The sequence below is a fragment of the Spermophilus citellus genome, assembly GCF_964194105.1.
Source record: "Spermophilus citellus genome assembly, chromosome: 6".
Classification (NCBI taxonomy): Eukaryota; Metazoa; Chordata; class Mammalia; order Rodentia; family Sciuridae; genus Spermophilus; species Spermophilus citellus.
The window spans coordinates 15,279,329-15,303,809 of record NC_138187.1 but is presented as its reverse complement, the minus strand read 5'-3'; the positions used below and the strand labels follow the sequence as shown (position 1 = coordinate 15,303,809).

Here is a 24,481-nt window from a genome sequence, read left to right as displayed (position 1 = left end):
TTGGTTCCATATTTTAGCTATTGTGATAATTGGGTCAAATGGTGGTTCCATTCTGAGTTTTCAGAGGAATCTCCATACTGCTTTCCAGAGTGGTTGCACAAATTTGCAGTCCCACCAGTAATGTATGAATGTACTTCTTTCCCCACATCCTTGCCAACATTTATTATTACTTGTATTCTTTTTCTTTTTTTGTACTGGGGATTGAACCCAGGGACACTTAACCACTCAGCCATATCCCCAGCCCTTTTTTGTATTTTATTTAGAGACAGGGTCTCACTGATTTGCTTAAGGTCCCGATAATTTGCTGAGGCTGGTCTTGAATTTGGGATTCTCCTGACTGAACCTCCCAAACTGCTGGGATTACAGGCATGCACTATCATGGCCAGCTGTATTGTATTCTTAATAATTTATAATTCTTAATAACTTGTATTCTTAATAATTACCATTCTGACTGGAGTGTGATGAAATCTCAGTGTAGTTTTAATTTGCATTTCTCTAAGGGCTAGAGATAGTGAACATTTTTTTCATTTTTGGTTGACTCTATTTCTTCTTCTCTGAAGTGCTTGTTCAGTTCCTGCTCATTTATTGATTGGGTTATTTGTTTTTTTTGAGTTCTTTATATATCCTGGAGATTAATGCTCTATTTTAGGTGCAGGTAACAAAGATTTCTTTTCCTATTCTGTAGGCTTTCCCCTCACTTTCTTGAGAAAGAAAGTGAGGGGAAAGCTGAGAAAAACATTTTAGTTTGATTCCACCCATTTATTTTTTATTTTTTAAATTTGTTTTAATTAGATACTCATGAAAGTACAATGATCTTGACATATCATACATTTGAATCACATGGGGTATAATTTCTCATTTTTCTGAGTGTACAGGTTGCAGAATCACATTGGTCATGCAGTCACGTATACACATACAGCAATAATAATGTATATTTTATTCTGCTGTTCTTCCTTTCCCCCATTCTCCTTCCCTCCCCTTCCACCCATTTTTTGATTCTTCATTTTACTTCTTGTTAAGGAAGTTGGTTCCTCAGCCAACATGATATAGATTTGGGCCTACTTTTTCTTTTATTAGACACAGTGTCTCTGGTGTAATGCCTAAGCCCTTGATCCACTTTGAGTTGAGTTTTGTGCAGAGTGAGAGATAGGGGCTTAATTTCATTTTACTACATATGGATTTCCAGTTTTCCCAGCCTCATTTCCATTATTTCATCACTAAGTAAAACTCCATTGTGTATATATACTACATTTTCTTTATTCATTCATGCATTGACAGGCATCTGGGCTGATTCCATAATTTGGCTACTATGAATTGTGTTTTAAAAACAATGAAGTGGCTATACCACCACGCTATGCTGGTTTTAGTTCTTTTGGCTAAATACAGATGAGTGGGATAGCTGGGTTATATGGTGGATACATTTCTATAGTTTTTTGAGAAATCTCCATACTCCTTTCCAGAGTGGTTTTACTAATTTTCAGTCCCACCAACAATGTATTAGAGTATCTTTTTCCTCACATCCTCACCAGCATTTATTTGTGTTCTTGATAATTGCCATTCTGACTATGGTGAGATGAAATTTAGTTTTGATTTGTATTTCCCTAATTGCTGGAGATGTTAAACATTTTTTTCATGTATTTGTTGGCCATTTGTATTTCTTCTTTTGACAAGTTTCTGTTTAGTTCTTTTGCTCATTGTTGTCTGTTTTTTTTTTTGAGTTCTTTATATATTAATTTCCTGTCAGAGAAGCAGCTGCAAAAAGTTGGGAGAGCTAATTCTTTTTTTTTTATTGGTTGTTCACAACATTACAAAGCTCTTGACATATCATATTCAATTCTTAACAGAGATTAGTAGGCCACTTTGGTAGACTCAGACAGGAGGATTTGGGATTTGAGATTTCTGGATCAACTTAGATATTCCTATCCCATGTATCAGGGTTCCATTCTTTTTCAACAACAGCTATAATCTGGCAAGCAGACCTGCCTTGGTTGAGAGTTGGACTTTCATGGAGTTTATCTAATCTGAAAGTTAGGCTTTGATCCTCTTACTCATTTTTCTCTGCCCTTCCATTTCAAGAAATGAAAGTCTTATTATATACTACCAAATAGATCCTTTCTCTTTCACACTTGACTTTCAATGTGGTTCCCCAGGAACCAATACTTGTAGAAGAGAGAGAAAGGAATCAGGAGTAGGCAGCGGAAGAAGTCAAGCTTTGATGCAGGTCAGATGGCACCGACAGTAGACCCCATGGAAGCTCTGAATTAATCAGCTGGCACAAAGATGACCAAATATTTTATACTTGCATCAGTAAGTGGATGTGTACTACTGAAGAAGAGGTGTCACCTTGAGGCTCTCTGCAGCTGAAATCATCCATGAAAAGTATGATGGCTAAAAGCAGATCAAAGTTAGTACTCTTGGAAGCTAGGCAGCAGCTCATTCATTGAAGGGGGATCTGGACAGTGCATTCAATCCCTTTACTTTCTCAGACATATCTAGCTTCCATCAGTGAATATGTTCACTCCTAGGATAAAGTGCCAAGAACTCCTTTTGAAACAAGTGAAGAATCTGTACAGAGATTTTAATTAAAGATTAGATTGGCAATAGGGCAAGTAAAAAGGAGTAAAGACAAGTCCCAGATTATTCTGTTAAGCAAATATATAGATGATGGTGTTATTTACTGAGAGAGAGAACACTGAATGTATTTGAGCAGTGGAGGAAGTGAAAAATGAAGATGTTAATAAGCAGTAACAGTGCTCCCACTGAAACCAAAATTTTTTGAGTGTTTTTATGTGCTGTTTACTGTGAATTTTACAGATATTTCATCTTTTTCACTGAATGAAGTCTATTTTTGTCTCATTTGTAATAAAAACACTTGGAGAAATAATGGGCTAAAGTTTCCAAAATTTGATGAAAAACATTACTTTATGCATCCAAGAATTTATATGAATTCCAAATTTACATAAAAGATCTACATTAGTCATATAAAAGTAAAACTATTCAAAATCAAGGGCAAAGAAAAATTTTGAAAGTGCTTAGAGAAAAATGACTCCTTATAGGCATGAAATTAGCTTTCCATAGTATAGAAACAATGGAGTCTAAAAGTTAGTGGTACTGAAAGATTTATCAACCAAGAACTCTATATCATTATTTTTCACTTTTTATGGTTGATGAACTATATTTTCTCATTTTGAAATGTATGGAAAACATATTGGAGTTTTGGCTTAAAGAGCCTAAGAAATTTAGTTTACTTGGAGTTTAGGATTCCAAGACTAACCAGACTAGTTCATTAGATTTTTCCACATAAAATTTCAGACCTTGACCTAAATATTTCTCTTCTTCCTCTTCTCCTCTCTCTCTCTCTCTCTCTCTCTCTCTCTCTCTCTCTCTCTCTCTCTCTCACACACACACACACACACACACCTCGGTCTGGCCCTGTTCTTTCAATATATTGAAATTGTTGTTCAGGAGCAATGACAAATTCAAGAATTCAGAAGCCAAATATTCTCAAAATATTCTCATGAAATCTCTCTGCATTATACTCCCTTTTTTCCGTACTGGAAGGGTGATTTGGCCCAGAGATTATTATTCAATTTAAGAAAACTTAATGAAGGAAAAAATCTGGAGATAACACTCCCCTGTTCAATCCTAGTCATTAGTAAAAACCCCTTCCTCTTTTCTGTTGAACAAAAATTTAAAATTTCTTTTTGTTGGTATTTTTCGGACCATGCATCTTCTCACTATAGTAGTAAAACTTGTAACATTAGATAGCACAGGACTTTTGGTCAGTTTGTAGTTTAGGTAATAACAAACAACACATAATATGCAACTAAACTCTGGGTAAAAGCTAGCATATTATTCAGAATTCAAGGTGGTAGAAGAGGTCATTATGGCTTTAAGGTATTCTGCCTTCTAAAATATTAGGGATATGAAGACTATTAGAAGTTTATGGCCAAGACCCAGAACCATCTTGGTATAACATCTAGGGATGAATGAGAAGTTACAAAGAGACATGTGTATTGAAAACCAATGGCTGACTTCCTCCAGAGATACTCAAGAATACAGCAATAAATATTCAATAATTGAATGAATGGGTCACGAGCATGACTTGGGAAAAATCCTGGTCAAAATCCTGAGGTTATGTAAAATTAAGAGTAATACCTAAAGCAATAATTAATATTTTAAAAATAATTTGACTGGTGGAGGTTATGAAGCCTAACAATCTTACTCAGTTTTAAATAAGTTGATTCTATAGTCACAACCACATACATATAAAAGATAGTGCATGAGTAAGACAATAATTTCTGTCAAAGTTGATACATGATAAATAACTTATTTCCTTGAAGGTAAAGGATTCAGTTTAGTAATTTAAAACTCAAACTAAGATAAGAGGCTTACAATTCTAATGAGTTCCATATAATTAAACGATATTTTCTTTATGAGATAATTGAGATAGGTATACATAATTTCATACATTCTGGCCTATGTTGAACTTTTTTGTGTGTGTTGTATTTAAAGTCCATGTTAGTTACTCACCGTCTTCAATCTTGTGAATACACTGAAGAAATTAAAAATAATGTTATGAAAAACAAAGTTCTTCAGGCTCCAGAATGCAGTCTCCAGAGAAAAAAGCAAGAGGAGGAAAACTAAACCCATGACAGCCAGTGTAATCAGAAACTTTGCAATCCCGTGTTCTCCAAAACTATAGATACTGTTCTGAATAACTGAGGATGATAAAAAAGATAGCCTTACTTTAAAAACTAATATGAAGTCTAAGATGATGCCAAACAGTAGAAAATAATTTATAAGTTACATGAAGTAAATTATAAAATATGGAAAATAAGTAATTATCTTGATATCTTGTTTAATCCTCCTTGATATTTATAGTTTTTATAACATTACTTTTGTCATTTATTTTCCCTCTAGTTTTTAAAAATCGGTTTTTGATATAGGACAATCTTACCACATATTCAAGTAATATGCATACTGCTATTTGCACATAGTAGGTAACTAGTTAATAATAACCCATTATCAATTTTGTGGTAAATTAATGAAATTTCTTTTGGATTTTATTTTGATGCCTCATTTCTTCCTATCCTCCATCCCTAGTCTGTGAAAATAACTTTGATAAAGAAATACACTCAAAATAGCAAGCCTGACTATCTCCATTGGAGGAAGGAGAGGTTTCACAATTCTTCAATAATTTGAGCTTAAGTGAAGATGGCTGGAATAGAATACGTTGTGTTTAGGGACCTGTGGAGCCTCAGATACTCACATGATTTATTGCAATCCAGATAGATGCTTTTAAATTTCTTGGCACAAAGTTTTTTCACTTCATAGTCATCAAAATATCTGCTGATACTCATTGCAAAGTTGTAACTAGGAAGCACCATTAATACATTACTTATGATACTTTTGAAGAAAGATAGCTCATTCTCTGTAATTAAACAGATTAGCTTCAATTATAAGAAAGTAATAAATCCTCTCAAAACAACTTCTCCCAAGTGATTAAGCCACTCAATCTCAGACAAACATCAAACTAGATGATCCTTGGCTAATAATTAGTTGCTAAATTTGTCCACCTTGATAGCCTGTGGTATAGATTTGTCAATTACAGCTTTCAAGAGAAGACTTTGGAAATTAGACAATAAGATAACAAATAACCCAATCAACAAATGGGCCAAGGACCTGAACAGACACTTCTCAGAGGAGGATATACAATCAATCAACAAGTACATGAAAAAATGCTCACCATCTCTAGCAGTCAGAGAAATGCAAATCAAAACCACCCTAAGATACCATCTCACTCCAGTAAGATTGGCAGCCACTATGAAGTCAAACAACAACAAGTGCTGGCGAGGATGTGGAGAAAAGGGTACACTTGTACATTGCTGGTGGGACTGCAAATTGGTGCGGCCAATTTGGAAAGCAGTTTGGAGATTCCTGGGAAAGCTGGGAATGGAACCACCATTTGACCCTGCTATTGCCCTTCTCGGACTATTCCCTGAAGACCTTAAAAGAGCATGCTACAGGGACACTGCCACATCGATGTTCATAGCAGCACAATTCACAATAGCTAGACTGTGGAACCAACCCAGAGGCCCTTCAATAGATGAATGGATAAAAAAAATGTGGCATCTATACACAATGGAGTACTATGCAGCAATAAAAAATGACAAAATCATAGAATTTGCAGGGAAATGGATGGCACTAGAACAGATTATGCTTAGTGAAGCTAGCCAATCCCTAAAAAACAAATACCAAATGTCTTCTTTGATATAATGAGAGCAACTATGAACACAGCAGGGAGGAAGAGTAGGAAGAAAAGATTAACATTAAACAGAGACATGAGATGGGAGGGAAAGGGAGAGAAAAGAGAAATTGCATGGAAATGAAGGGAGACCCTCATTGCTATACAAAATTACATATAAGAGGTTGTGAGGGGAATGGGAAAATAAACAAGGAGAGAAATGAATTACAGTAGATGGGGTAGAGAGAGAAGATGGGAGGGGAGGGGGGATAGTAGGGGATAGGAAAGGTAGCAGAATACAACAATTACTAATAGGGCATTATGTAAAATTGTGGATGTGTAACCGACGTGATTCTGCAATCTGCATTTGGGGTAAAATTGGGGGTTCATAACCCACTTCAATCTAATGTATGAAATATGATATGTCAAGAGCTTTGTAATGTTGTGAACAACCAATTAAAAAAATCATAAAAAAAGAGAAGACTTTGGTAAGAATGTTGCCCTACAAAGGAACTGAACAAGTACTTCACAGAAAAAGAAAAACAAATGGGGGCTGGGGATGTGGCACTCGCCTGGCATGCGTGCGGCCCGGGTTCGATCCTCAGCACCACTTACCAACAAAGATGTTGTGTCCGCCGAGAACTAAAAAATAAATATTAAAAATTCTCTCTCTCTCTCCTCTCTCTCACTCTCTCTTTAAAAATAAATAAATAAAAAAAAAAGAAAAACAAATGGTCTCTCTCTCTCTCTATAATATATATATAAATGTTCAACATCTCCATCAATTAGAAAAATGCAAATTAAAACTACACTGAGATTTTATTTCATTCCAGTCAGAATGGCAATTATCAGGAATACAAGTAATAATAAATGCTGGCAAGGATGTGAGGAGAAAGGTACCCTCATACATTGTTGGTGGGACTGCAAATTGGTGCACCGCTATGGAAAGCAGTATGGAGATGGTTTAGAAAACTTGAAACGAAACCACCATTTGACCTAAACCACCATTTAAACCCACTCCTCGTTTTGAATGCAAAGGACTTAAAATCAGCATATATCAGTAATGCAGTCACATCAATGTTAAGAGCAGCTCAATTCACAATACCCAAGCTATGGAAACAACTTAGGCATTCTTCAATGGATGAATGGATAAAGAAAATGTGGTATGTATACACATTGGAATATTACTCAGCCTTAAAGAATGAAAGTATGACATTTGCTGGTAAATGGATGGAACTGGTGTATATCATAGTAAGTGAAATAAGCCAACCTCCCAAAATCAAAGGCTGAACATTCTCTATGATATGTGGCTGCTAACACACAACAAGGGAGGCTGTCAAGGGGAAGAATAGAGCCCATGGATTAGACAAGGGGAATGAAGGGAAGGGAGGGGAGATGGGAAGAGGAAAGATAGTAGAATTAATTAGACATAATTTTCCTCATCTTGTATTTGAACACAACCAGGGTAACTCCACATCATGTATAATCACAAGAACAGAATCCTAAATAGAATAAGTTATACTCCATGCATGTATAATATGCCAAAATATATTCCACTGTTATGTATAACTAAAAAGAATAAAAAAACACTTAAAAAAGGAGTGTTGCCCTAGGGTCTTTCTTCTTCGTGTGTAGGTCTGATTTTGTTATCTCTTCCTCCTTTTCTCTTCCCCTATTCCTCTATTTCTTAGCTCTCACACACATACTTAATATTTCCTGATTTCCAAAAAGCGTTAAGTTTTCAGATTTAGTGCTCAGAAGTTTTATTCTCTTATATTTCATCCTCACTTATTTAACATATTTCCTCAAGAAAGGAAAATATTGTGTGAAGTCCTTACCATAAAACTGTAGTACACTCTGAACAATGATACTGCAAATAATTGAAATGTAATTAAAGAGAGTAAGCTTGATGGAGGCAGCAGTCCCACTAGAAAACAGGAAGCTTCCGAGATACATGAGAGGAACAATACACCAGCCGTATAGCATAAAGATCAACATTGTGTCCAGAAAGTTGAAATTCACAACAAATGCATCCACTTCACAGTATTTGAATACTCCCTGGATCATAGAATATAAAGGTAAAAGCAAGGTAAATGATACTGGGCAGTCAGTCAGAGCAGAACACTTAGAGAACAACCATCTTACTGTCTTCACGAGATGACAGGACTAATGATTACTATTTATTTTTCCATTTTTTTAAAAAAGCTTTAGAAAAGGAGCCTGAAGAGAACTATTTCTACAACAGAGAATATTCCAATGAGCATAATGACTATCCCTTTCTGTTTTTTTCTCTTTGGAACATTTTTACTTCCCCCTCTCCCTGCCCATGATCAAAGCCAACGTAGTTATGTCTGCATTAAACCAAAGTAAACTTTCGTAGAAGGAAAAAAGACCCAGGAAGTAGATTATTTCTCTGAAGATTTCCTGCAGCATTACCTCCCACATTAGACTGTCTTTTAGTTTGTATCCATCTCAACAAACAGGGCTCTCCTTCTTTAACTATATGATTGAATCAGATTGGTGTAAAGTGGCACTTTTATAGATATACCAAAGGAACAAAATAAATAATACAAAATATAGCTAAATACACATTGTTAGTTAATATACAGCAAAGCAATGTTGTATTTTAAATCAGTATAAAAGAGCCATTATTTAAAACAGATATTAGAACAATGGATTAGATATTTAGGATGAAACCTGTCCCCCCCATCATTACTTTGTTCTTGCTTAAAAATAAGTTCAGGAAGGAGGGAAAAATTGCAAATGACGACTTTAGTAAAAAATAACTGTGCTGAAGCAATGATTTGTAAAAGGAAAGCTCTCTGAAGACTTTCTAGAACTGAGATGTACAATACTAATTTGTAATACTGATTCAGCTGTCTAACCCCTTTGTGAGGCTGGCAATTTTTTTAAAAAAAAATGCATTATATGCTTTGATAAATTTCAAGTGCCAGTTTTCAAAATTATGTCTAAAAATAGTCATCTCTATGAGCTTATTATCATTTCATGTACACCTGATTATTTGTTGCCTTATTTATCAATAAATATGCCCTCAATAATGTGGTTAGGCTTGATAGACTATATTTATTTTTTTAAAGTTATACATAACAGTAGGATCCATTTTGACCTAACTATACAAGCATGGAATATATCTTATTCTAATTCAGACCCCAGTACCTCTCTTTCCCCTTCCCTTTCCCCACATCCTGCTCCCTTCCCTCTATTGATCTATCTACCATTTACTCATATAATTATTATAATAATTTATTATGAATATAAATAACATATCATAAATAATTATTATAAATAAAATTTATATTATTTATGATTATTATAAATAATACTTAATTATTGTTTTAAATTAATCTTATGGATGTACAATGGTATTCATTGTGGTGTATTCATATATGTACATAGGAAAGTTATGTCAGATTAATTCCACTGTCTTTCCTTTTCCTATCCCCCTCCCTTCCCTTCATTCCCCTTTGTCTAATCCACTGAACTTCTATTCTCCTCATCCCCTCATTGTGGGTTAGCTTCCACATATCAAATATTCAACCTTTGGGGTTCTTTTTTGGATTGGCTTATTTCACTTAACATGATGATCTCCAGATCCATCCATTTACTGGAAAATGTCAAAGTCATTCTTCTTTATGGCTGAGTAATAATTTGATATCAATACATCTTTATCCATTCATCTGTTGAAGGGCATCTAGGTTGTCTCCATAGTTTAGTCATTGTGAATTATGTTGCTATAAACATTGATGGGACTGTGTCTCTGCAGTATGCTGATTTTAACTCCTTTGGATATATACCAAGGAGTGGGATTACTGGGTCAAATGGAATCTCCATACTGCTTTCCAGACTAGCAACCAATGAATGTATCTCTTCCCACATCCTTGTCAACATTTATTGTTACTTGTATTCTTCATAATTGCCATTCTGACTGGAGTGAGATAAAATCTCAATGTTGTTTAATTTGCATTTCTGTAATTGCTAGAGATGTTAAACATTTGTCATATATTTGGTTGCCATTTGTATTTCTTTTTTTTCACATTGGAGAAAAATTTATTGCTTTTCAATAAATATCCACACTCAAAAGAATAAAAGTAGACCCCTATTTCTCACCAGAGACAAAAATCAACTTAAAATGGGTCCTTTTGGATAAGACCCCAAACAAACATAAAACAAAATAAAAATAGACAAATAGGATTGCCCCAAACTAAAAACCTTCTGCACAGCAAAGGGAATAATCATCAGAGAGAAGAAACAACCTAAAGAATAGGAGAAAATTTTTCAAACTACACCTCTAACAAGAGGATAATATCCAGAGTACATAAAGAAAGCTGGGCATAGTGATGCACATCAGTAATCCCAGCAACTCTAAAGCAGAGGCAGGAGGATTTCAAGTTTGATATTAGCTTTGGCAGCTCAAAATAAAAAATAAAAATGGGATGTGGCTCAGTGGTAGAGTGCCCCTGAGTTCAATCCTCAGTGCTGGCAAAAAAAAAAAAAAAAGGCACATGCCTGTTATCCCAGCAGATTGGAAGGCTGAGGCAAGAGGATTGTGAGTTCAACACCAGCCTCAGCATCTTAGCAAGACCCTGTCTCAAAATAAAATATGAAAAAGGGCTGGGGATGTGGCACCATTTGTATTTCTTCTTCTGTGAAGTGTTTGTTCATTTCCTTTGCCCATTTATTGACTGGATTAGTTGCGATTTTTTTTTTTTTGGTGTTAAGAGTTCTTTATATATCCTGAAGATTAATGCTTTATCTGAGGTGCAAGTGGCCAAGATTTTCTCCCATTTTTAGGCTCTCCCTTCACATTCTTGATTGTTTTCTTTGCTGAGAAAAAATTGATACCATCTCGTTTATTGAATCTTGACTTTATTTCTTGTGCTTTAGGAATTTTGTTAAGGAAGTCAATTCCTGATCTGAGGCGTTGGAGTGTTGGAGTGTTTTCTTCCAGTATGTTCAGGGTTTCTGGTCTAATTCCTGGGTTTTTTATAAACTTTGAGTTTTGTGCAGGGCAAGAGATAGGGGTTAGATTTCATTCTACTATATATGGATTTCCAGTTTTCCCAGCACCATTTCTTGAAGAGTCTATCTTTTCTCCCATGTACATTTTTGGCACCTTTGTCTAATGCAAGATAACTGTAATTTTGTGGGTTAGTCTCTGTGTCCTCTATTCTGTACCATTGGTCTACCAGTCTGCTTTAGTGCCAATACCATGCTGTTTTTGTTACTATTGCTCTGTAGTATAATTTAAGGTCTGGTGATGCCTTCTGGTTTGCTTTTCTCAACAAGGATTGTTTTGAGTATTCTGGGCCTCTTATTTTTCCAAATGAGTTTCAAGACAACTTTTTCCATTTCAACAATGTCATTGGAATTTTGATGAGAATTGCATTGAATCTGTATAGTGCTTTTGGAAGTATGGTCACTTGACAATTCTGCATATCCAAGAACATTGGAGGTCTTTCTATCTTCTATGGTCTCCTTCAATTTATTTAGTGTTCTGTAGTTTTCATTGTAGAGGTTCTTCACCTCTTTTGTTAGATTGATTCCCAAGTTTTGTTTTTTTTAGGCTATTGTGAATAGGATTTTCCTAATTTCTCTTTTAGCAGATTTATCATTTGAGTATAGGAACATAATTGATTTATGAGTGTTAATTTTATATCCTGCTACTTTACTGAATTCATTTATGAGTTATAGAAGTTTTCTAGTGGAGTTTTTTTTTTGTTTTCTAAATATAAAATCATATCATTGACAAATAGGGATCATTTTAGTCCTTTTTTCCTGTTTGGATCCCTTTTATTTCCTTCTTTTGCTTAATTACTCTGGCTAGAGTTTCAAGGACTATGGTGAATATAAGTGGCATCCCTGTCTTGCTTCTGTTTTTAGTGGAGATGTTTTATTTTTCTCCATTCGCAATGATTTTGGCTTTGGGTTTGTTGCATATAATTTTACAATGTTGAGTGATGTTCCTCTATCCCCATTTTTCTAGTGTTTTAAACATGAATAGAAGCTGTATTTTGTCAAAGCTTTTTTTGTATCTATTAAGATAATCATGTGATTCCTGTCTTTAAATCTGTTTGTGATTAATTACATTTATTGATTTCTGAATGTTGAACCAAACTTGCATCCCTAGGGTGAAACCCACTTGATCATGGTGCGCTATCTTTTTTAATGTTTTTTTTTTTCAATTTGAACGTATTTTTAAAAGAACTTTTGCATCTATGTTCATCAGGATATTGGTCTGAAGTTTTCTTTCCTTCATGTGTCTTTGCCTGCTTTGGTATCAGGGTGATACTGGCTCCATAGAATGAAGGGTTTTGGTGTAAGTTCTTCTTTGAAAGTCTTTTCGAACTCGGCTGAGAATCCATCTGGTTCTGGGATTTTCACTGTTGGTAGGATTTTGATAGCTTCTTCAATTTCATTACTTTTTAAATTTTGTATATCCTCCTGTTTCAATTGTGTATGTCATAGGTCTTTAGAAATTTGTTGATGTCTTTGGGATTTTCTAGGTTATTGGAATATAAATTTTCAAAATAGTTTCTGATAATCATCTATATTTCAGCAGCATCTGTGGGGATATTTCCTTTGTCATTAACTGATTTAAACACTTCACATTTCCCCCCTCTTTTGCTTAGCTTGGCTAAGAGCTCATCAGTTTTGTATTTAAAATTTAGTTATTTATTCCAATTTGTTATATATGAGAGCAGAATGCATTTCAATTCATAGTATACATATAGAGTACAAATTTTTGTACACTAAGTAGAGTCACACTATTCATGTCTTCATATATGTACTTGGGGTAATGATGCCCATCTCATTTCACTGACTTACCTAACCCCTGCCCCCTCCCTTCTCCCCCCTCCCTTTGACCTATCTAAAGTTCTTCCATTCCTCCCATGCTTGCCCCCATCCCCATTATGGATCGGCATCCTCACATCAGAGAAAATATTTGGCATTTGTTTTTTTGGGATTGGCTTACTTCATTTAGCATAATATTCTCCAACTCCATCCATTTACCTGCAAATGCCATGATTTTATCTCTTGTAATGCTAAGTAATATCCATTGTGTATATATACCATAGTTTCTTTATCCATTCATCTACTGAAGGGCATTTAGGTTGGTTTCACAATTTAGCTATTGTGAATTTTGCTGCTATAAATATTGATGTGACTGCATCACTGTAGTTTGCTGTTTTTAAGTCCTTTGGGTATAAATTGAGGAGTGGGTTAGCAGGATCAAATGGTGGTTCCATTGCAAGTTTTCCAAGGATTCTCCATACTGCTTTCCATATTGGTTGCACCAATTTGCAATGCTACCAGCAATGTATGAGTGTGACTTTCTCCCCATATCCTCACCAACACATATTGTTATTTGTATTCTTAATAGTTGCCATTCTGACTGTAGTGAGATGAAATCTTAGTGTAGTTTTGATTTGTATTTCTCTAATTGCTAGAGTGATGAACAGTTTTTCATATATTTATTGATTGATAGTATATCATCTTCTGAGAAGTGTCTGTTTAGTTCCTTGGCCCATTTGTTAATTATTTGTTTTTTGGTGTTAAGATTTTTTTTAGTTCTTTATATACCCTAGAGATTAGTGCTCTACCCTATGGGCATGTGGTAAAAAGTTGCTCCCATTCTGAAGGCTATCCACCTTGTTGATTGTTCATTTGCTGAGAAGCTGCTTTTTAACTTAAATCCATCCCATTTATTCTTAGTTTTATTTTTTGCATTATAGGAGTATTATTAAGAAAGTCAGGGCCTATCTGACATGATGAAGATTTGGGCCTACTTTTTCTTCTATTAGGTGCAGGGTCTCTGGTTTAATTCCTAGGTCCCTGATCCAGTTTGAGTTTTGTGCATGGTGAGAGATAGGGATTTAATCTTATTTTGTTACTTATGGATTTCCAGTTTTCCCAGAATCATTTGTTGAAGAGGCCATCCTTTCTCCAATATGTTTTTGGTGCCTTTGTCTAATATTAGCTAACTGTATTGTGTGGGTTTGTCTCTGTGTCCTCTATTCTGTACCATTGGTCTACCAGTCTATTTTGGTACCAGTATCATGCCATTTTTGTTACTATTGCTCTGTAGTTATAGTTTAAGGTCTGGTATAGTGATGCAACCTGTCTCATTCTTCTAGCTTTAGCTATTTGGTCTTTTATTTTTCCAGGTGAATTATATGACTGCTTTTTCTATTTCTATAAGGAATGCCATTGGGATTTTGATCAGAATTGCATTAAATCTGTATAGTCCTTTTAGTAGTATGGTCATTTTGACAATATTAATTTTGCCTATCCAAGAACAAGAAAGATCTTTCCATCTTCTAAGGTTGTCTGTAATCTTTTTCTTTAGCAGGCTGTAATTTTCATTGTAGAGGTCTTTCACCTCTTTTGGTAAGTTGATTCCCAAGTTTTTAATTTCTTATACCTTTATTTTTAATTAATTATTTTTTATGTGGTGCTAAGGATCAAACCCAGGGTCTTACACTTGTGAATACTCAACCACCAAGCCAAAACCCCAGCCCCTAAGTATTTCGTTTTTTTTGGTGGCCATTGTAGATGGGATTGTTTTCCTAGTTTCTCTTTCAGAGGATTTACAATTAATGTACAGAAATGCCTTTGATTTATGGATGCTGATTTTATATCATGCTACTTTGCTGAATTCATTTATTAGTTCTAGAAGTTTTCTGGTGGAATTTTTTGGATCTTCTAGGCATAAAATCATATCATTGGCAAATAATGACAATTTGAGTTCTTCTTTTCCTATCCGTATTATATCCATTTAATCTCTTTTGTCTAATTGCTCTTGCTATAGTTTCAAGAACTATGTTAATAGAGGGCATCTCTGTCTTGTTTCATATTTTAAAGGGAATGCTTTCATTTTTTTTTTCATTTTAGAATGATGTTGGCCTGGGGCTTAGCATAGAGAGCTTTTATAATGTTGAGATATGATCCTGTTATCCCTAGTTTTTCTAGTTTTTTGAACACAAATGAGTGCTGTATTTTGTCGAATACTTTTTCTGCATCTATTGAGATGATCATATGATTCTTATTTTTAAGTCTACTGATGTGATGAATTGCATTTATTGATTTCCATATGTTGAACCAACCTTGCATCCTTAGGATGAACCCCACTTGATCATGGTGCATTATGTTTTTGTATTCAATTTGCCAGAATTTGACTGAGAATCTTGGCATCTATGTTCCTTAGAGATACTGGTCTAAAGTTTTCTTACTTTGATGTGTCTTTTTTTTTTGGAATCAGGGTGATATTGGTCTCAGAATGAGTTTGGAAGTGCTCCTTCTTTTTCTATTTCATGAAATAATTTGAGGAGTATTGGTATTAGTTCTTTGAAGGTCTTGTAGAACTCAGCTGTGTATCCATCTGGTCCTGGGCTTTTCTTGGTTGGTAGGCTTCATTGTTTGAAATTGATCTGTTTAAATTGTGTATATCATCCTGATTCAGCTTGGGTGAATCATATGACTCTAGAAATTTGTCCATGCCTTTGATATTTTCTATTTTACTGGAGTACAAGTTTTCAAAATAATTTCTAATTATCTTCTGTATTTCTGTAGTGTCTGTTGTAATATTTCCTTTTTTCATCACAGATGTAATTTTTCTCTCCTTCTCTTCATTAGCATGGCTAAGGCTTTATCAATTTTATTTTTTCAAAGAACCAACTTTTTGTTTTGTCAATTTTTTCGTTTCTATTGTTTCAATTTCATTGATTTCAGCTCTGATTTTAATTATTTCCTGTCTTCTACTACTTTGGGTGTTGATTTTCTCTTCTTTGAGATGTAATTTTAAGTCATTTATTTGTTGAATTTTTCTTCTTTGAAGGAATTAACTCCATGAATGAACTTTACTTTTAGTACTGCTTTCATAGTGCCCCAGATATTTTGATATGTTGCATCAGTGTTCTCATTAACCTCTAAGAATTTTTAGATCTCTTTGATGTCTTTTGCAACCTCTTTTTCATTCAACAGCATATTATTTAGTCTCCAGGTGTTGGAGTAGCTTCTATTTTTCACTTTGTCATTGATTTCTAATTTCATTCCATTATGATCTGATAGAATTCAGGGAATATCTCTATTTTTTAATATTTGCTAAGAGTTGCTTTGTGGCATAGTATATGGTCTATTTTACAGAAGGATCCATGTGCTGCTGAGAAGAGAGTGTATTCACTCATTGATGGATAAAATATTCTGTGTATGTCAGTTAAGTTATTGATTGTATTATTGAGTTCTACAGCTTTTTTTTTTTTTTGCTTTTGCTTGGAAGATATATCCATTGGTGAAAGAGGTGTGTTAAAGTTACCCAGAAATATTGTCTTGTGGTCTATTTGACTGTTGAACTTTAGAAAAGTTTTTTTTTAATGAACGTGGTCTTCTTTATTTGATATGAAGATGAAAACCCCTGCTTGTTTCCACAGTCCATGTGAATGGTATGTTTTTTTCCCCAACCTTTCACCTTCAGTCTGTGGATGTCTTTTCCTATGAGGTGAGTCTCTTGAAGGCAGCATATTGTTGGGTCTTTTTTCCCCCCAATCTCTAGTCTATGTCTTTTGATTGGTGAGTTTAGGCCATTAAAAAATTATAATTGAGACATGATATGTATTCTCAATCATATTTGTCTGTTTTTGGTATTTATCTTGACTTGGTTTCTCCTTTGATTAGTATTTCCTTTAGTGCAATACTTGCATTTGCTGATTTTCATTGTTGTTTTTCGTTTCCTCCTCACAGAATAATTTGCTGAGAATGTTCTGTAGTGCAGGCCCTATAGCTTCAAATTCTTTGATAAACCTTTATCATAGAAGGTTTTTATTTCATAATCAAATCTAAAGCTTAGTTTTGCTGGATATAAGATTCTTGGTTGGCATCCATTTTCTTTCAGAGCTTGATCTATGTTGTTCCAGGATCTTCTAGCTTTCAGAGTCTGTGTTGAAAAATCTGCCGTTTTCCTAATTGGTTTCCACCTGTATGTAATCTGATCATTTTTTCTTGTGGCTTTTAAAATTGTCTCCTTATTCTGGATGCTAGGAATTTTCATTATGATGCGACTTGGCGTAGATCTGTTGTGATTTTGTACATTTGGTGTTCTGTAAGCCTCTTGTATTTGATTTTCCAATTCATTCTTCATGTTTGGAAAGTTTTCTGATATTATTTCATTGAATAGATTGTTCATTCCTTTGCTTTGGAACTCTATGCCTTCCTCTATCCCAATAATTCTTAAATTTGGTCTTTTTATGTTATTCTATAATTCTTGAATGTTTTGCTCATAGTTTCTTACCATCTTTACTACGTGGTCAACATTCTTCTCAAGATTATATATTTTGTCTTCATTGTCTAAGGTCTCATCTTACAAGTGATCTCATCTGTTGGTGATGCTTTCTATGGAGCTTTAAATCTGGTTTATTGTTTCTTTCATTTCAAGGATCTCTGTTTTTTTAGAACCTCTATATGAGAGTAGTGATTATACAACATATCAAAATCTAATAAACTTTTGCTTCCTGTGTTTGCTTACATAGCTTTTTATTGAAATGATCTTTTGCTGCCTGTATTTGTTCTCTTTTATCATCTTTTAATTCACAGAACATTTTTTTTTACATTTTTTTTATTGGTTGTTCACAACATTACAAAGCTCTTGACATATTATATTTCATACATTAGATTGACATGGGTTATGAACTCCCAATTTTACCCCAAATGCAGATTGCAGAATCACGTCAGTTACACATCCACAATTTTACATAATGCACTAATAGTAATTGTTGTATTCTGCTACCTTTCCTATCCCCTACTATCCCCCCTCCCCTCCCCTCCCATCTTCTCTCTCTACCCCATCTACTGTAATTCATTTCTCTCTTTGTTTATTTTCCCATTCCCCTCACAACCTCTTATATGTAATTTTGTTTAGCAATGAGTGTCTCCCTTCATTTCCATGCAATTTCCCTTTTCTCTCCCTTTCCCTCCCATCTCAAGTCTCTGTTTAATGTTACTCTTTTCTTCCTACTCTTCCTCCCTGCTCTGTTCATACTTGCTCTCATTATATCAAAGAAGACATTTGGTATCTGTTTTTTAGGGTTTGGCTAGCTTCACTAAGCATAATCTGCTCTAATGCCATCCATTTCCCTGAAAATTCTATGATTTTGTCATTTTTTATTGCTGCATAGTACTCCATTGTGTATAGATGCCACATTTTTTTTATCCATTCATCTATTGAAGGGCCTCTGGGTTGGTTCCACAGTCTAGCTATTGTGAATTGTGCTGCTATGAACATCGATGTGGCAGTGTCCCTGTAGCATGCTCTTTTAAGGTCTTCAGGGAATAGTCCGAGAAGGGCAATAGCAGGGTCAAATGGTGGTTCCATTCCCAGCTTTCCCAGGAATCTCCAAACTGCTTTCCAAATTGGCCGCACCAATTTGCAGTCCCACCAGCAATGTACAAGTGTACCCTTTTCTCCACATCCTCGCCAGCACTTGTTGTTGTTTGAATTCATAGTGGCTGCCAATCTTACTGGAGTGAGATGGTATCTTAGGGTGGTTTTGATTTGCATTTCTCTGACTGCTAGAGATGGAGAGCATTTTTTCATGTACTTGTTGATTGATTGTATATCCTCCTCTGAGAAGTGTCTGTTCAGGTCCTTGGCCCATTTGTTGATTGGGTTATTTGTTATCTTATTGTCTAATTTTTTGAGTTCTTTGTATACTCTGGATATTAGGGCTCTATCTGAAGTGTGAGGCGTAAAAATTAGTTCCCAGGATGTAGGCTCCCTATTTACCTCTCTTATTGTTTCTTTTGCTGAAAAAAAACTTTTAAGTTTAATTAAGTCCCATTTGTTGATTCTAGTTGTTAACTCTTGTGCTATGGGTGTCCTATTAAGGAATTTGGAGCCCGACCCCACAATCTGTAGATCGGAGCCAACTTTATCTTCTATCAGACGCAGAGTTTCTGATTTGATATCAAGCTCCTTGATCCATTTTGAGTTAACTTTTGTGCATGGCGAGAGAAAGGGATTCAGTTTCATTTTGTTGCATATGGATTTCCAGTTTTCCCAACACCATTTGTTAAAGATGCTATCCTTCCTCCATTGCATGCTTATAGCCCCTTTATCAAATATAAGATAGTTGTACCTTTGTGGGTTAGTCTCTGTGTCCTCTATTTTATACCATTGGTCCACCCGCCTGTTTTGGTACCAGTACCATGCTGTTTTTGTCACTATTGCTCTGTAATATAGTTTGAAATCTGGTATTGCTATACCGCCTGATTCACTCTTTCTGCTTAGAATTGCTTTTGCTATTCTGGGTCTTTTATTTTTCCATATGAATTTCATGATTGCTTTATCTATTTCTACAAGAAATGCCGTTGGGATTTTGATTGGCATTGCATTAAATCTATAGAGAACTTTTGGTAATATCGCCATTTTGATGATGTTAGTTCTGCCTATCCATGAACAGGGTATATTTTTCCATCTTCTAAGATCTTCTTCTACTTCTCTCTTTAGGGTTCTGTAGTTTTCATTGTATAAATCTTTCGCCTCTTTTGTTAGGTTGATTCCCAAGTATCTTATTTTTTTTGAGGATATTGTGAATGGAGTGTTTTTCCTCATTTCCATTTCAGAAGTTTTGTTGCTGATATACAGAAATGCCTTTGATTTATGCGTGTTAATTTTATATCCTGCCACTTTGCTGAATTCATTTATTAGTTCTAGTAGTTTCTTTGTAGACCCTTTTGGGTCTTCTAGGTATAGAATCATGTCATCTGCAAACAGTGATAATTTAAGTTCTTCTTTTCCAATTTTTATGCCTTTAATTTCTTTCGTCTGTCTAATTGCTCTGGCCAGTGTTTCGAGAACTATATTGAATAGAAGTGGAGATAGAGGGCATCCCTGTCTTGTTCCGGATTTTAGAGGGAATGCCTTCAACTTTTGTCCATTCAGAATGATGCTAGCCTGAGGCTTAGCATAGATAGCTTTTACAATGTCAAGGTAAGTTCCTGTTATCCCTAGTTTTTCTAATGTTTTGAACATAAAGGCATGCTGTACTTTGTCAAATGCTTTCTCTGCATCTATCGAGATGATCATATGGTTCTTATCTTTAAGTCTATTGATGTGGTGAATAACATTTATTGATTTCCGTATGTTGAACCATCCTTGCATCCCAGGGATGAATCCTACTTGATCATGGTGCACTATTTTTTTGATGTGTTTTTGTATTCGATTCGCCAGAATTTTATTGAGGATTTTTGCATCTAGGTTCATTAGAGATATTGGTCTGTAGTTTTCTTTCTTTGAGGTATCTTTGTCTGGTTTCGGGATCAGGGTGATGTTGGCCTCCTAGAATGAATTTGGAAGAGCTCCCAAACAATGGTGCTGCGACATTCACAAAACAAATTCTCCTCAAATTCAAGAATCAAATAGACCACAACACAATAATTATGGGAGACTTCAACACACCTCTCTCACCATTGGACAGATCCTCCAAACAAAAGTTAAATAAAGAAACTATAGAACTCAATACCACAATCAATAACCTAGACTTAACTGACTTATATAGAATATATCAACCATCATCAAATGGATATACTTTCTTCTCAGCAGCACATGGATCCTTCTCAAAAATAGACCATATATTATGCCATAGGGCAACCCTCAGTAAATATAAAGGGGTGGGGATAATACCATGCATTTTATCTGATCATAATGGAATGAAACTGGAAATCAATGATAAAAGAAGGAAGGAAAAATCCTACATCACATGGAAAATGAACAATATGTTACTGAATGATCAATGGGTTACAGAAGACATAAAGGAGGAAATAAAAAAAATTCTTAGAGATAAACGAAAATACAGACACAACATATCGGAATCTATGGGACACAATGAAAGCAGTTTTAAGAGGAAAGTTCATCGCCTGGTGGTCATTCCTCAAAAAAAGAAGAAACCAACAAATAAATGAGCTCACACTCCAACTCAAAGCCCTAGAAAAGGAAGAGCAAAACAACAGCAAATGTAGCAGAAGGCAAGAAATAATTAAAATCAGAGCGGAAATTAATGAAATTGAAACAAAAGAAACTATTGAAAAAATTAACAAAACTAAAAGTTGGTTCTTCGAAAAAATAAATAAGATCGACAGACCTTTAGCCATGCTAACGAAGAGAAGAAGAGAGAGAACTCAAATTACTAACATACGGGATGAAAAAGGCAATATCACAACAGATGCTACAGAAATACAGAAGACAATTAGAAATTATTTTGAAAATCTATATTCCAATAAAATAGAGGATAGTGAAGACATCGATAAATTTCTTAAGTCATATGATTTGCCCAGACTGAGTCAGGAGGATATAGACAATCTGAACAGACCAATATCAATAGATGAAATTGAAGAATATTTTAATTATGTACATCCTGAACTTCTTCTTTGTCATTTCTGCTTTTGTGCTGGCCATGAATTGTAATAGTGTAATATCTTGATTTTGGGGGGGCACTTTATTCCCTTGTTTTTTCATGTTGTTTGTGTGTCTTCCCTTCTAGCACTGTAGATCTGAAGTGTTATAGTTTTTACCTTATAGGCTTATAATGTCCCTACAGGTTTCCAATACTTCTTCTTTAGGGGGAGAACAATATGAACAGATCTCAATACAAACAATATAGAACCTTAAATCAAATAGCTGCTACTAACATGTTTATGGTTTTGTCATAATACACAGAAATTGTAAATTTAATTATTATCTACAATATAAACACTAAGTTTGCAAAAGGGTCTACAGTTTCTGATAGTGGACAACACACTGGGGGTGAGGTGTAGGATGAGATCTTGAGAGGGTAGAAGGTGAGGATATAGAGTTATTAGATCTTAGAAAGCGTGAAAGAGGAATCTAAAGAAGTTGGTTAGTAGCAGGAGAAGAGAGAGAAAGTAAATTTGGAGAGACAAATATGTGGGATGAGAGTAGAGTACAACAAACAAATATAAATTTTAAGAAAAGTAAAATATATAAAAAAATAGAAGATAAAAGAATATACAACACTACTGTAATATACTATTCAAACATACCAGTCCTCAATAGCCTAATTTATGAAAAGTACATGGTTTCCCAAATATAGGCAGGAGAAGAGAGAAAAAAAAATCTCGAAGGCAAATACAAGGATTGTTTTTGTTGGAGATATCTTTCCAGCTTCCCTTCTCATCCAATAGGTGGGCTTGTTTGTTGTTTGCTGGTATCTCCACCTCAGGATGGTGAAGGTTATTAGGGTGGGAGGGTTGGTCTTGGGGGCATGGCTCCTGGAGGTGGGATATAATACTTGCCAGTCCTGAATGGGAGTCTGCACCCCAAGCACCCCCTTTGGGGCCCATTCATGTGATGTGGGCACCTGGTCTTATCCTTATATTGCCTGTAGGCCATGCAATTCTTGGTCTCTCATATAGCCTCTAAATTGTATCTCACTTGCCCCCTCCTTTCTACTTCCCAATCAGAAACCTTTCTCCCAGAGGTCTTATGGGCTGCACTCTTGAGGCTGCACACCTTTCATGGAGAGCTGTTTTATATTGGGCAGTTCAGGAACTGGTTTTGCCACCTGGCTTTGTGAGCTATGGACCAGCCACATTGCTGCAGGCACTGTGCTGGGTTAGCGGCTGCTGGGGAGGAGTGGAGAGTTGGGGACCTTGAGTACCTTCATAATGCTTCTGAGCCCCAGCTGGTGTTCCAATTAAAGATGGGAGTTGCCCCAATTAAAGATGGCTATGAAGGTGTCCCAAGAGGGAGGTGGCTGCTTTCAGCAAAGGGGTGCCGATTTGGGTGGGACTGGAGGTGGCATTGAGCAATGTGTTCAGAGACGCAGCTCTGTGGCAAGCAGTATTGTGGCTGATGGCTGTCACTGGATACAGTGTAGTGTCCCAAGGTGCAGGCTACCACATTTAGGGGACTGTGGCAGTGGTTGCAGTGCCCCAAGATGGAGGCAACCTGAGGAACCCTACATTGGTAGATGGGGTCCACACAGGAGTGGCAGCTGGAGTTCCTGCGTGTGGGCTATGGCCAGATGTCTTGTGGCCAGGAGTCCTGTCAGGGTGCTAATGCAAGGGGTCCTACTTGGGCACCCTGAGGACTTGCATGGACAAGTTGTTGGTAGTCCTGCACTGATGCTATGGCCTGGAGACCTGTGAGAAAGTATTCCCACTACTTGAATCCCAGATTCTGAAGTGACACAGAATGCAGCCTCCCTCTATCTTGGATCTCCCATAAATTTTATTATTTCAAAAAGCCAACTTTTTTGGGTTTTTTTAAATTGTTTTTTAAATCTCAGTTTCATCTCTGATTTTAAGTATATCCTATCTTTAACTGACTAGAGAGTTTGTTTTTTCTTAGGGCCTTGAAGTGTAATCTCAGATTATTTATTTGATATTTTTCTTTTAATGTATGAGCTCAATGGTATGAACTTTCCTCTTAGATATTCCTTCATACTGTCACAGAGATTTTGATATGCTGTCCCTTGATTTCTTCGCTGTCAATTCATTATTCAAAAATATATTATTTAGTCTCAGGGAGTTAGTTTTTATTTTTTTCTTATAATTGACTGCTAATTTCATTCTATTATGATCTGATAGAATGCAAGGTATTAACTCAAAAATTTTTTTGTAATTTCTGGTATTTGCTCTGTGGCCCACCTGTGGTCTATTTTAGAAAATCTTCCATGTGCTACTGAGAAGAAAGTGTATTCAGTCATTAATGAATGAAATATTCTATACATATCTGTTGAGTCTACACTAATTGTGTTTTTTAGTTCTGTAGCTTCTTTTGTTATTGTTGTTTGGATGATCTATTCAGTGATGAGAAGCATGCTATAGTCACCCACTTTTATTCTTGATATTGAGAAGGGTTTATTTGATGTACATAGATGCTCCCATAGATGCTCCATTGTTTGGGGCACAAATATTTATGATTCTTATATCTTGTTGATATATGATTCCCTTAAGCAGTATGAAATGATCTTCTTTGTCTCTTCTAATTCTGCCTTGAAGTACACTTTATCTGGTATTAGAACAATAACCCTTGCTTGTTTACAAGATCTATGTGAATGGCATGTTTTTTTCCTATACTTTCACCTTTTGTTTGTGGATGTTCTTGCCTATGAATAAGTCTCTTGGCAACAGCATATTGTTCCGTCTTGGTTTTTAATCCAATCTGCCAGTCTGTCTTTTGATTGGTGAGTTTAAATCATT

General features: G+C 35.4%; 1 protein-coding gene across 1 annotated transcript in view; it reads right to left on the bottom strand.

The window, feature by feature from the left end:
- Window positions 1-24,481, bottom strand: part of LOC308652314 (phospholipid-transporting ATPase ABCA3-like) — a gene marked incomplete at both ends in the record, with an annotated part of 148,403 nt that overhangs the window by 28,198 nt on the left and 95,724 nt on the right. The window contains 3 exons of the mRNA XM_081300061.1: window positions 4,534-4,721; window positions 5,273-5,434; window positions 8,086-8,305. Coding sequence (XP_081156187.1) covers window positions 4,534-4,721; window positions 5,273-5,434; window positions 8,086-8,305 — 570 coding nt within the window. The remainder of the gene's footprint in view (window positions 1-4,533; window positions 4,722-5,272; window positions 5,435-8,085; window positions 8,306-24,481) is intronic.